Raw genomic sequence first — 13,823 nt, 5'->3', positions numbered from 1 at the left:
AGACCATGTTTGTGGATCACAGATTGGATACAGATACAAATTTTGTATCCGTGCAGGGCTCTACAAATCAGCCGAGCTCCATGGCTTCATCATCTGAGGGTGTGGCCCTGAACATGTTGTATGGGGCAATTTTCATTTTCTTTCAAACTAAAGCACAGATTACAAAAAGCATAAATCTATCCCTATTTTCTAAAATCACAGTTTGGTTGATAATTCTGTGGCATCATCATGCACAGCCATTAGAGAATCTATTAAACTATCAGGCACAGATTCCTGATCTGCGGGTTGGCAGAAATTGAGAGCATAAAAGAGATTTACCAGATCAATAATATTAGGTAAATAAAGGCAATATTATATTTAATTACTTTGACCATAAATTTTGTTTCTGCTGCAAAAATAAAACCATTTCAAATTCAAGCATTTATGGGAATCTGTTTTCTGATTTAGACCAGCCCAGATGACTGCAGAAGACAAAGGCTGTGAGATTTGTATTCAAGTAGTGTCAGAGTTGATGGAGAAAATCTTCCTTAATATTCCTGCAGACTGGCTGAACAAATTCATAGGTACTGTACCATACATCATTTGTTAGAAAAACAATCAACTGCGGCACAGAACCAGAAACACTAAACTGAAACAAAGTTATAGTTACTTCCCACACACACCAGTGGCCAGGACATTGATCTGGTTTGGCATGATGTTTTATGTAACATGTAGCTTTAAAAGAATTGCATATGTTTCATGTTCCACTGTGGATTTGTCAGACATTTATACTTAATTCCCAAATATTATTAGTCTGGAGTTATATGTTTATAAACATTGATCAGTTGTTCAGAATCCTGAAGGCAAATATGGTAGTTGTCGCAAAAGACAAATGTGAGACATCTAGGAAGTTCAGAATAGAATTTAGGTAACAGGAGGTATTTTGAGATGATTATTTATAACTAAGGCTACATTTTAGTCACGGATATTTTTAGTAAAAGTCATGGACAGTAAACAAAAATTCACAGCCCGTGACCTGTCTGTGACTTTTACTAAAAATACCAGTGAATAAAACTTGTGGGGGCTCCCTGGGGGCCCCAGTGGTGCTAGGAGAGAGCGGCTTGGCTGCTTGGGGGGAGCTGGCAGCACCGCGCGGCTCAGGACCTGTGCTGGTGCTGGGGGGTTCCCAGCCAATGGGAATTGCAAAGCCAGCACTCTGGGCGGAGGCAACCCACAGAGCTGCCTGGTCATGCCTCTGTCTCGCAGCTGAGCAAGGGGGATATTGCCATTTCCGGGGAGTTCCCCAGGTAAGCACTGCCCAGAGCCCACCTCACTCTGTCCGCTGCCCCAACCCCCTGCCCCCTCCCACATGCAAACTCTGCTGCTGGGGCGGAGGGCACAGAGGCCCAAGACTGCTCCAGCAGCGGGCAGTGCTCCTGGTGCAGGGGCTGCTTTAGCTGCCCCTGAGCTAGACACACCGGCCGCTGCAGAAGTCAAGGAATGTCACGGAATCCATGACTTCCGTGGAACAACTCACAGCCTTACTTATAACATTACATAGCTCAGTACAGTTACTAGCTAGGAGTGTGTGTGTGTGTCTCTCTCTCTCTCTCTCTGTGTGTGTATGTATAATGTATGTATATGGATTTTCATCTCAATTTTTTTAAATAACTGCCATAGTTTCAGAATGTATATAATTGCAAATGTTGTTGGTGTCTTGCTGAGAATTCCCGTGTTGCTGACATATCCTCAAAATAGACTTCCTGCTTGGGAGCCGCTGTAGGGTAAGTCACAGGAATTGTAGTTTAGCTTATGAATGACAGGCTCAGAAAATCAGAAGGTGCTCAACACTCTTCTAAGAAAAGGTATACTTTTTAAATTACTAAATCAATTATTCAGCTTTGTTATTCAAATGCTGAGTGGTATTTCCTGTGTTTTATCCTTTCCAGGGAGGAGATCTAATCTGAGGATGTGACACTACAATGGCAGCTTTTTGGGGCTTGGGGGAAGAACTTAAGTGTAGATGTTAGCATGATAACAATGAAGCATAACTGGTTCACTGTCTTTTGCAGTGCCTCCCTTAGATACTACCTATGGCATGATAGTGGCAGACCTGTGCCACTCGCTGCTAGCAGACACTGAAGCATCCTATCTGTTGGACATTAGAAGCCATTTTGTGCTGGATGAAAACAGCTATCCTTTGCAACAGGATTTCTTTCTGCTGGATTTCCATCCTGATCTCTGAAGCCCTGTCCTCACAGTGACTGATTAACAGAGACCTTATGATCAAGCAGATTGCAAAAAAAAAAAAAAAAAAAAAAAAAGAAGAAAAATTAATTATTTCATAGAAGGAAGCTGTAAAAAAACACAGTGAAAAAGGTTTTTATCTTTACTTTGTACCAAAAGCTAAAAGGCTAAAAATGAAAATCCACTAATTGTATATATTGCTTCTGTAGTATTTTATGAATTGTCATATAGTGATTTTATATCTATATTTTAAAGATTTTTGCATATGCCTTTATTTTAAAAATGATTTCACCAATGTTTTCTCCTCATCTTCCTCTTTTCTTAGCCCCTTCAGAAAAGTCTTCTGGTGTTGATAGACAGTGAAGTCTTATAAACATTGGCAGAGGAGAGAGAAGCCCTTATTCTGTAGTATGGTCTTAGTTGTAAGATACTCTGTTTTCGTTATTTCTTATGCCTTTTCTTTGGTTCCCCTCCTCTCTCCTGCGGATAGCAGAGTCTTCATTTTCTCCCAGCAATATAGTCCCACCAGAATACTTTCTCACTCAAGAATCCCAATTTCTGAGCCCACCATGCAAATTGTGTAGCTAGGGACTGATCTTCACACACAAGTCACACTGGTTTAACTAAAACTGATATTAAAAACTTGTTGAGTTAAACTGCTGCAAACTCCTTTGTGGACCCTCTTAAATTGATTTAACCCTGGTATATATTGATTTATCTTAAGTTGGCAAGAAATTGATTGAAGCCAAATCAATATAAGCCAGATTTCTATCTCATTAACAGTATCCATGCAGGGTTTTGCACCAATTTAAATAGATTTAAAAACACATCTTCAGTTAAATTTTGGCTCACCTTTGCTTTCAGACTGGGACTAAAGCGAATATATAGAAATCATGAGTTGACTCCCATCTGGTCCACAGTTTCACTGCTAAAGAGGCTGATAGATCCAGTCTGTGTGTGGATAGTTCTGTGAGTGGCCTTAACAATTTTCCCATGTTTAGTATTTAAGAGAAACCTTGTCTGAGCACAGGATTGGTAACGAGCAACTCCTGAGTAGTAATTCATTTGCTACTTCTGGTTTCTTGAACCAGTCATTTAACCCTGTACCTTGTTTGTACCTTCTGCTCTAAAATGGGATGACCTCTCAGGAACGTCTTGAGGATCAGTTAATGTTGGTAAACCACTGAGAGCGGAAAAAGTGCTGCCCAATCTTATCCAAGTATAGACCTTTTCCATCTTTGTTTTGCTGTAGTCATCTCCGCTCTATATCAAGCCCATTTTAGTTGGTTCTTATCTCATTGTGTTGTTGTGTTCATATTGAGTTTGAAAAGTTTACAGTGCAAATAAACTATGAAGCATCTTATGATACAAAAGTAGGCTGAAATTCTAATCATTCCTTACCTCATCTGGTGCTTGCAGACCTGTCCATCATAGTTTTAATTGTTAATTCAACATCTATTACCACAAATCAAATAAATTCCTTTACGCACAACTATATATGCATTTGGAAATTTCATCTTACTTCCTGGACATGCATGAGGGTGGCTCTGCAGAGCAAAAGCATTTGTGTATCTTTTGGATAATAACATGGTTTTAACAAAATAGGGAATAAAGATTGTTATGCTAAAACTGTAATATTTAATAAATGAAAATCAAGAGAGTTCTGCTAAACTTGAACGGATACATAAAGCAACAACCTGCTTATTAAGCCATGTGTCTTGGCAGAGCACATCACATTGGTGCTCTGCAAGCTGCCTATACAGCTGCCTGTAATAACCTGGATTTGCTGACCTTCAGGGCATACTACAAAGTATAACCATTAGCGTTTCTGTGGAGGGAGCAGTGTAAAGGGAGCTGACGATGGGTTGTGGGAGGAGAAGTTCTGTTGTGACTGAATTTTTTTAGGAGCAGTTGAAGGGGTTAGTTGCTTGTTTCAGCTGTTGTTGTTTTTATTTTATTTTATTTATTAAGACCAAGGTGTGAAAAGTGCTAGATAGATGCCTTTTTCAGTACTTTTTATACATTAAAATAATAAAATATGCTTTCCTCTTCGCTGATTTGTATTGGCAATACATGCTTGTCATATCTTGTTCTGGGTTAGTTTTTCATGGCAGTTAAGCAATTGTCACCTTGTGCCACTGATGAAAAAACAAATTAGCATTTAAATGAAGATCATTAGTTAACATGTACCATCCTATGTTTTCTTAACAGTTAAGGACGGAGTTGGGGATGAGGGAGGTATTTTATGCTCTCATTGTCTAAAGATCTTAGATATAGCCTGGAGAGATAGGTAAATGTTTGTATTATAACTTCGTTACTCTTTGACTTGGTCTATACACTGTATTTGTACCAGTATAACTATTTCTGTCAGGGGCCTGATTTTTTACCAAGATAGCTACATCAGTATAATATCTAGTGGATACTGTTTTATCAGTATAAAGGTGACTTATACTGGATGTAGCTTATTCTCCTTTCTCTAGGGGAATAGGTATACTGGTATAAATCACCTTTACATCAATATAACTGGGTGTAGGTTAGGCAAAGTCTTTTTGTGACCCAAAAGATTTTGCATCATATAAGGCACTGGTTCTCAACTGGGGGTCTGCAGCCCCCTGGGGGGGCGGTGTCATGAGCAGGTTTCAGAGGATCTGCCAAGGACTAGACCAGCTTGGGCTCAGGCTTCAGCCCTGGGCGGTGGGGCTTGGAGGGAGCATCATCTCCATCTCCTGTCTCACCTCAGCGGGCGACCCAGCCTGTCTGGGTTAGGGGGACACAACCAAAAATTGCAGTGTCACTGCAGAGGGGAGAGCTCTCCCTGCTATCAGAAGGTGTTGCCTCATAGCCATTGACTCCGTGAGCAGGCAGCAGCTGGCCAAGAAGATACACCACTGCTCTTCCCTGCTGCATCAGCTCTACCGGGAGCAGGGCCAAATGGAAGGCAGAAAACTGTTTGTGGCATGGATCAGCTGCAGGTTTTTAATTGCAGTGTAGAAATACCCTTAGGCCTGGGCTACACTAGCGTGGGGGGAGTTCAAATTAAGATAAGCAACTTCAGCTATACTATTTGCGTAGCTGAAGTCGAAGTATCTTAGTTCGACTTACCTGGTCGTCCTCACGGCAGCAAGTCGACTGCCGTGGCTCCCCCGTCGACTCCACTTACTCCTCCTGACGAGGTGGAATACACACAGATGTCGATTAGCGGATCGATTTATCGTGTCCAGATGAGATGTGATAAATTGATCCCCAATACATTGAACACTACCCACCGATCTGGCAAGTAGTATAGACATACCCTTAGTCTCTAGCCTCTGTAAGCCTTAGAGGTCTTCAAGTCCATGATCATGCTCTTTTTTTGTCTTAAGTGCTTCCTTGCCCATACTTCAGTGCATTGCCATTTGTCCTTTCATTCTGTGACACAATTTTTTTTTAGTAATTCACAAATCAAGGAGATTCTGGGATTTGTAGTCCAAGGACCATTGGAGTTGTAGGCCTGAGAGCAAGGCCTGCTGGAAAAGGAAATGGAACAGGCAAGACACTTTTCTCAGGATGAGGAGATATCTGAGGAGAGTCAGAGCTGCGGGCAGGTATCTGCAGTGACTGGGGTGTGGTCAAGAACTGTGGTGGGACATCTGCTGAGAAGGAGTTGGAGAAAGCTGTGGAAAGGCTGAGTTGGAGGCCCAAGAGGCAAGCAAGTACAGGAAATAATGTGGAGGGAAGAGTGAAATGAACCTTTTGAGGCTAAGGATATTTGCTTCATAGCTTAGAGCCTCAAGGCTGGAGACGATGGTAGAAGAGGGAGGATGGGTTCCCCACATCTTAGTAGCCCACCTTGAAGTGGTATGCTGAGAATCCTCCAAACAAAGAGTCAAGGACTGTTTGTGACAGCAAGAAGGGCGAACCCCTGATACAAAGGGAGATGTTTGTGGTCACACGGATTTGGAGAGCGCTGTAGCCCAGGAAGGTGTTTATGTAGCCCTCCATGAATGGTGGCAATTTGGACTTACTTTATTCTAAACTTTTATTTATCCCAGAAGAGGAGAATATTTTAGTTAGTTTTGAAGGCTAAGTTACTCTACAAGCAGAGTGAAACAGAGGCATAGAAGGGGGAAATGAGGCAGTGATAGCCATACCATGATGTGTATATTAGTAAGGGCTGGTAGTTTCTTCTCAGGTGTAAGGTGAATCTGGCAGTATTGGCAATGGGAGAAGCTGCAGAACAAAAATATAATTTGACTTGTTCTCTCTCACTGTGTCTTTGCAGGTCTTGATCTCATTTATCATCAATCTCCCTCCCAGTAAACATGACTCCACTGAGCTCCCATGGACTGTTATGGAATTGGTTGGACCTTTTAAACCGCTCAACACTGTTTCCAGGAAAAATTAATTTCCTAATGAGTCAAACTGTCAGATGCAATAGAGAAAATGTTTGTTTATAACCTAGTGATACAATTGAGCTGAGATGATACTGAACAGACACAATTTTCTTTGCTGTCTGATGTAAATAGTTGCTTACAAATGAGAAACATACTGTTCTTCAAGTACCTGTCACTGGGACCTCAAGTGTGCCACACTAGAAGGTTTTTTATTTAATACAAGTATCTGTAGGGGCCACGAGTATGCCCTGTGCCTTCTCTTGCTCCCATATGAGGGCATAAAGGGCAGCAAGAGTCCAACCCACTAGGTCTTAGCTTAGGCTAAACCTTTATAAAATCTTCCATATTCTTCAGTATATTTGACTACATGAACTGATCCAAACTGTCTGTCTCGCCCAAACTCTGCTGATCTGACGCTTCCTTCAACCACACCCCTGTACAGGGTTCCTTATCATGCTAAACTCAAAACCTGAAGGTTTCAAGCCTTGTCCATCCTGTGATGGACTAATTCCCCTGAAGGATGGACACAGTAGATGTCTCTTTTGCCTTGGAGGACTCATGTATTCTGAGTAGATGCTCAGTTTGTTTGTCCTCTGCTAGAACGTGAGACAAGAGGCTAAAACTCCATATTCTGGAACAATCCCTGAAAGTCTCATCAGACCTTAAGTAACGAGCTCCAGAATCCTATCAGTGGGTAAAAAGTCTTAATCCAGCAGTCAACACCTAAGACAGCACCTAGGAAAGATTTGGTACAGCCAATGGATGGTGCTGATGCCTGCAGCACCAAGCTCACCTCAACATCAGTGTCAAAGCCAGCATTCACACCTCCAATATTGAAGCCAGACACTCAGAGGCTGCTCCAAATATCAAGAAGCCTGAGAAAGGAGCTCAGTGTCCTCCCATATATTCAAACACAGCAAAGACTCTGGAAAAGACTCTGCTAAGCCTCATGTGGTGTCAAGGACTGGGGAGGAGGAGGAGTCTGTGACACAGCAACCTCTGCTGGTACCATTCCTGTCTGCAGTGATGCATCCCTCAGTGTCAACCCCAGCCTTGGTGGAGGGGACTAGGCCTGAATGTGAGCCACCATTAGTACCAAGATACCTAATGGCACTGGTACAGACTCCAGCACTCCAGAAGAGGTTTGCTCCTCACTGTCACCAGAGCATTCATTTTCCTCATCATCAAATAGAGAATCCTGTCCCCTGAGATCTGCGATCACACAACCAAGACCAACTTCATCTCTATCATCCTGTCAAGACTGGCACCAGACTGGCCAACCCCCATTGAATCAAGTTGTACTCCTACAGCATGTCACCATGGCCCTACTGGGTAGTGAAGGCCCACCATCACAGGCATCAAGAAGCTGGCCTCCTCCATTGCTATCAGTGCCCCACTGAAGATTCTCTCCTCTTTGTCACTGGATGAGGCAGTGTACTTGGCACCAATATTAGCACTGGATGACTTTTAAAGTATCCCAAGAACTCCTTGTGGTGATTGACAAGATTAACTCAAGACTGGTATGTTTGTCATACTGAAGAAATCCCACAAGCCGTTCAACATCCTGTCAACTTCTTGTGTAGCCAGAATTGCCCTTCCCATTGATGAGACTCCTTGACCCAGTCAAAGCTATGTGGCAAATGCCACTCACAGTAACACCAACAGCAAAGCAAGTGAAAAAGAAGCACAAGGTTCCCCCTATGGGGTTTGAGTACTTCTGCACTTACCCCAACCTGAGCTCCATATTCGTGTCTGCCATACAAGAGAAGTCAACACTGAGCAGAAGAACACCTAAGGACAAGGACTCTAAAAGACTTGGGAGGAAGGGTTGCATTCTGCTTTACTGCAGCAGCATTTGGCTAACTGCCAGGCTGTGCTGGCCAACTACAGTGTTCTCACATGGGACAGAGTGACACCTTTCCTCATGACAGCAGAGAGAGGCTTAAGGATATAATTAAGGACGGTCAATGGATGGCCAAAATAGACTTGCAGAGAGGTTATAACCACCACAGTGACCATGCACAGAGCACTGTGGCTGCAAGCATTAGGCATACTGAGAGAGTTATAGGCCACAATTGAGGATTTGTTCTTTGAAGTCTCAGAGTTCTTTAGTTTTAAAAGAAAGATGGCATTCTGCACTCGCTGAAGGACTCTGTTTACATCCCTGTTGCATACCACAAGTTGTCACGTCTTCAGCAATAGCTATGAGAGTTCATAGAATATCACACCAAGAAGAGCCCAAGTCGCAGCAGCCTTCCTCTTACTGTAGAACACACCCTGCTCCTTCAACACAGCAGCAGATTTTACAAGACCATCAAGAGCTACATTAGACCCAATCTACAGAGCATAATATTCAGAAGCTACCTTTTCCCATTCCACTATGTGTAATCTGCCATGACATCAGACAGGTGGATACTAGAGATTATTGCGCAAGGCTACCTCATCCCTCTTCAGGGAATCTTCTTACAAGAGCTTGCTACAAACAGAATTGTTTTTGTTGCTTTATCTGGAAGCCATTGAGGAGTTCCCAGTACAGTTGAGGGAAAGAGGCTTCCATTTCCAGGATATTTTTCTCATTCCAGAGAAGAAAGGATGTCTTCATTCTATCCTAGACCTGATCATATTCAATAAATATATATGCCATCTCAGGTTCAGGATGGTAACACTTGCCTCCATCATTACATGTCTCCAAGCTCAAGACAGGTTTGTGGCTCTGGCTCTTGACTTGCAGGATGAATATTTCCACATAGCCATCCACCTGGCTCACAGGAAGTACCTAAAATTCACAATGTGGCCCAACCATTATAGAGCTCTATCATTCAGACTTTCAGCAGTACTCAGTGTGTTCATGAAATGCTTGGCAATATTGGAAGTGTGTTTAAGAAGACAGGAAATCCATGTCCACCTATACCTGGACACCTCGCTGATTAGAGAGGGTCCCAGCAGGAGACTGCAACAGCCTTGCAATACATCCTTTCTCTGTTCTCTCAACTAGGACTCCTGGTGAACTATGAGAAGGTATGCCATTCTTGGTCCCTTCCCTGATAACTCTTACCATGAACATTTGAAGGACAGATTGGGGTGCCCACCTGAACTACTAGCGATGCAAAGACACGTCTCAGGACAATCTGAAACCTCACATGACAGCCTTAGCTCCAGGATGTTCATACTGGGCTGCATAATATTTCTGCCAGTTCTATGTAACTCCACGGTGCATATCCTGATGGACACACATCTCTAATGCGCTCCGTAAACAAGCAAGGAGGTACTCAATCATCCCTTCTTTGCCAGGTGGCCATTAAGCTGTGGATATGCAGTTATCATCTGCGGATAGCCCCACTAACTCTACATGTTCCATGGTTACTGTAAGCCGGTCGTGTTGGGGCTCGTCCCTCTCAGGTGCGGCGGGGAGCCAGGGCGCCTCCTAGCACGCCGCAGTCCGGGTAGGCTTAGCCCCTCCGCAGGTGTTGAGGGGCGTACAGGGTCTGCAAACAAGGTAGAGCCCCGGTCCTCTAGCCGGGGCCGGGGCTCTCAAAGTAAATAAGCCCCAGCCCTTGGGCAGGGCAGGGCAGTAGCAGTTCAAGCTCACGCCTCTAGCAGAGGCTGAGCAAACACAGTATCAGCCCAGGCCCTTGGCAGGGCGGGGCAGTAAAAGTTCTAGTTAGCCCTGGCCCTTTGGATCAGGGCGGAGCAGTGGCAAAGCCAAAGGGGGCCCAGCCCTTGGTTCGGGCGGGGCACCAAACACAAGTCTAGTTAGCTCTGGCCCTCTGGATCAGGACAGAGCAGTGGCAATAGGCGGGAAGAGGGGGAGTCTGCCACCCGGTTACGGGTGGCAGGGGAAACGCAGGCCCTCCCACTCCACTGCGTTCCAGCCCGGGGCCCTAGCAGCGGTCAAGACCCGCTGCGGTCAGTGGGGATCCTGGCCGCAACACACTGACATGGGTTCGGGCTCTTCAGGAGCCAAACCAGGGTCGGCTATCCCCGGGCCACTTCCAACCTCCCCCTCTCTGGGTACCTGGTCCTTGCCAGCGTCGTCTGGGGGGTCCCAGACCATGGGCTCCTCCGGGTACCGGTCGTGGGGAAGCTCAGGCCACTCCTCGGGGTATCAGGCACACGGCAGGTCAGGCCGACGTTCCTCCGGGTACCGGGTCTGAGGCAAGTCCAGCCAGCACTCCTCTGGGTAGTGGGCGCGGGGCAGGTCCGGCCAGCGCTCCTCTGGATAGTGGGAGCGGGGCAGGTCCGGCCAGCGCTCCTCTGGGTAGTGGGCGCGGGGCAGGCTGGGCCTGGCGGGAGCCCGGGCACCAGCGTCTGTCCTCTCCGGCAGCTTGCTCCCAACTGAGCGCTGGGACCGGGCTGTTATACTTCCTGTCCCGCCCCTTGACTTCCGGGGGGTGGGGACAGGCAGTGCTGACTCCGCCCACTGAGGCACCTGCTCTGGCTCGTCCCTCTCAGGCGCGGCGGGGAGCCAGGGCGCCTCCTTACAGTTACCAACAACCTAGCAGACTTCTTGAGCAGACAATGATGACCAACCACGTGTCACTGCAGAAATCGATCCTAGACCCAATATTCTGTCAGTGCGGGCCTGCATCATAGACTTATTTGTCACAGAGGTCAACACCAAGCATGTTTGCACTTCTACTCCAGAGAACACGTGAACCTGGGCTCCCTATCAGACACCTTTCTCCTTCGATAATCTCAAAGATTCCTTTCCCCCCCACGTCCCCAGATCTCCAGGATAATATCCAAGATCAGACAAGACAAGGCCTCAGTCGTCATCATAGTCCCATACTGGCCAAGACAGTTTTGGCTTATTAGAGTGTTATAGATGTCTGGGTGGCCTCCCACTCATCTTTAACCTTGTCCAGACATGCTATCTCAGAATCAAGGTCAGATACCACACCTAGGCCCACAGTTGCACCTGATGGCTAGGATGTCAGCTGGTTCATCACTACCGACAGAGACTGCTCCCTACAAGTTAAGGAGATTCTTATCCTTTGTGCCCCACATGGAGGAGGCAGAGAGTGCATGTGCACTTCCAACAGACACTACTAGTAAAGAATCTCCAGCCTTGCACTCATGAGATGTGTGTACACCTTCAGTAGTATCTACATCTATTATATCTCAAAGAACCACAGTCTCTGTAAGGTAAGTAACACTCAAGTGTTATGCTTAAGGTAATGGAGTTAATCCACACACTGCTATGAATTCAGAATCGGGCACTAGTAGAACAATAAGCTTTAGATTATGCAGGGACAGTAGGATCTGCCTGTCTGCAAAGCCTCACATGGAGTTGTTTTCAGACATCTTTTGCTGCTGTTTTCTTTTGCTGTATTTAAATTTGAAGTACTTTCTATCTCTCTCGCTTTTGTTCATAAACCCTGAATATGGATCTATTTGGACCTTAGCAAACTTCAAGGTCTGTTCCTTCTGCACTGAGATGAGAATATAATGTTACGTACAGCAATTGGTCATCAGAGACAAGTGAAACAGCACTATTCTAAGCCTTGCATACACAATCACCATAACTCACTGTTACAAAAGAAACAGTTGCTGAGAAATTATTGTGTTGTGTTTCAGCTCTGGCCTATGGGGCACTCATAGGTACACATCTCTGACTCTAAAAACTCTCTTGATTGTCCTTTCCATCACAATCTATGCTTTACGGTAATGCTTCACAGTGCAAGATGAATGTTGCAGAGGGCCTGACCCAATCTGGCTTTGAGCCCTGCCACTGCCTCAGTTTCTTCCCCTTGAGCTCTTCAGTTACTGCACTTAGGCTCTCATTTGTCAAACAGTACCCCTTGGGGTCCAGTTTATTAACATATCATCACAGTTCAATGTAAATTTAAATCAAAACCAGCCTTTTTTCAGCTCAACAGTTCTTAAAGCCCTTTGCTAGACTCAATGGTTCCTAGGACTTTTCTCCTTGCCCCCAAAGCAAGAAGCTCCAGCCAGGCCTTTCCATCTGGCTGGTGTGGAAAGACGCATCCCAGGGTCGTCTTAACCCTGCGTCTCCTGCAGGAGCCTTTATGCTTCTTGCAGGTCTCTTGTCCACTGATTGAGAAGGCCCCTCTTATAAGAAGCATCACCTATTATCTGAGGATCAGGTGACCTCCAAGCAAACACCTAATGCCTAACTTCAAAAAGCCATCATCTGGGAAGGCAGTTTAGATTTGGTATGGATGAGTGTAAGTCTGGGGTGGGCAAACTACAGCCTGTGGGCCGGATCCAAGCTGTCAGGGCTTGGGGTCCGGCCTGCACGATTGCCACTCTCATGGTGCCGCAGAGCTTAGACAGGCTCCCTGCCTGCCCTGGTCCCGCACCACTCCCAGAAGCAGCCAGCACCATGTCCCTGTGGCCCCTGGGGGAGGAAAGAGGGGGCATTGAGCCCACAGTTGAGGGCAGCGCGCGGAGCCGTCTGATTTCCGCCCCCACCTGGGCTGCTGGGACATGGGGCTAGCCCCTTCTGAGAGCGGCGCAGGGCCAGAGCAGGCAGGGACCCTGCCTTAGCCCCACTGCGTGCTGCTGCCACCCCAGAGCCCACACCCCTCCTGCACTCCACATCCCAACCTCCTGCCCTGAGCCCTCTGCCGCACCTTTCCTTCATCTCAACCCCCTGCCCTGAGCCCCCTCCCACCGTCTGCATCCCTCCCTGCACCGCCACCTCCCTACTCTGAGCCCCCTACTGCACCCTCCTGAACCTCAACACTCTGCCCTGATCCCTTGCACTCCACACCCGCCCTGCACCCCAATCCTCTGCCCTGAGCCCCCCCGCACTCCGCACCCCCTCCTGCATCCCAATCTCCTGCCCTGGGCCCCCTCGTACATCCAGCAGCCCTCCTGCACTGCAACCCCTTGCCATGAGCCCCTTCCTGCACAGCGCACCCCCTCCCACACCCCGCACTCCCTCCCACACCCCATCTCCCCTCCCCCAGCCCTACATTCATGACCCTGTGTGTAAGCGCTAAACCCCTTAAAGGATTATCTCATCCTATGACATATGTAATTTACATTGTGGAGCTGTGTTGATATGGCTAGAGAATGACTCAAAGGGAGGTATGCATCTCTACATGCTAACTGCAGAACAACTGTTGAATAAGCAATTCTCATTTGGGGGCACAGTGACAGGAAATACTGTGAAAGATGTTGCATCTTATACAAACTTAACTCATAGCTTCTGTTTCTTCTTTTCTATCTACTTTTGGGATCTGGATTAATTGTTTC

General features: G+C 46.1%; 1 protein-coding gene across 6 annotated transcripts in view; it reads left to right on the top strand.

The window, feature by feature from the left end:
- Positions 1–4,277, top strand: part of SHLD2 (shieldin complex subunit 2) — an 80,468-nt gene extending 76,191 nt beyond the window's left edge. For 5 of the 6 annotated variants that reach the window (XM_050958578.1, XM_050958577.1, XM_050958580.1 and 2 more), the window contains 2 exons: positions 448–563; positions 2,052–4,277. In XM_050958578.1, coding sequence (XP_050814535.1) covers positions 448–563; positions 2,052–2,224 — 289 coding nt within the window. In that variant the 3' untranslated portion in view covers positions 2,225–4,277. Of the gene's footprint in view, positions 1–447; positions 564–2,051 lie in introns of those variants that run through there. The other variant, XR_007775088.1, reaches the window with a different exon arrangement.
- Positions 4,278–13,823: the final 9,546 nt, after the last annotated feature.

Source organism: Gopherus flavomarginatus, chromosome 6 (genome assembly GCF_025201925.1).
Source record: "Gopherus flavomarginatus isolate rGopFla2 chromosome 6, rGopFla2.mat.asm, whole genome shotgun sequence".
In the NCBI taxonomy this organism is placed as follows: Eukaryota; Metazoa; Chordata; order Testudines; family Testudinidae; genus Gopherus; species Gopherus flavomarginatus.
This window is presented reverse-complemented; position numbering and strand designations above follow the sequence as displayed.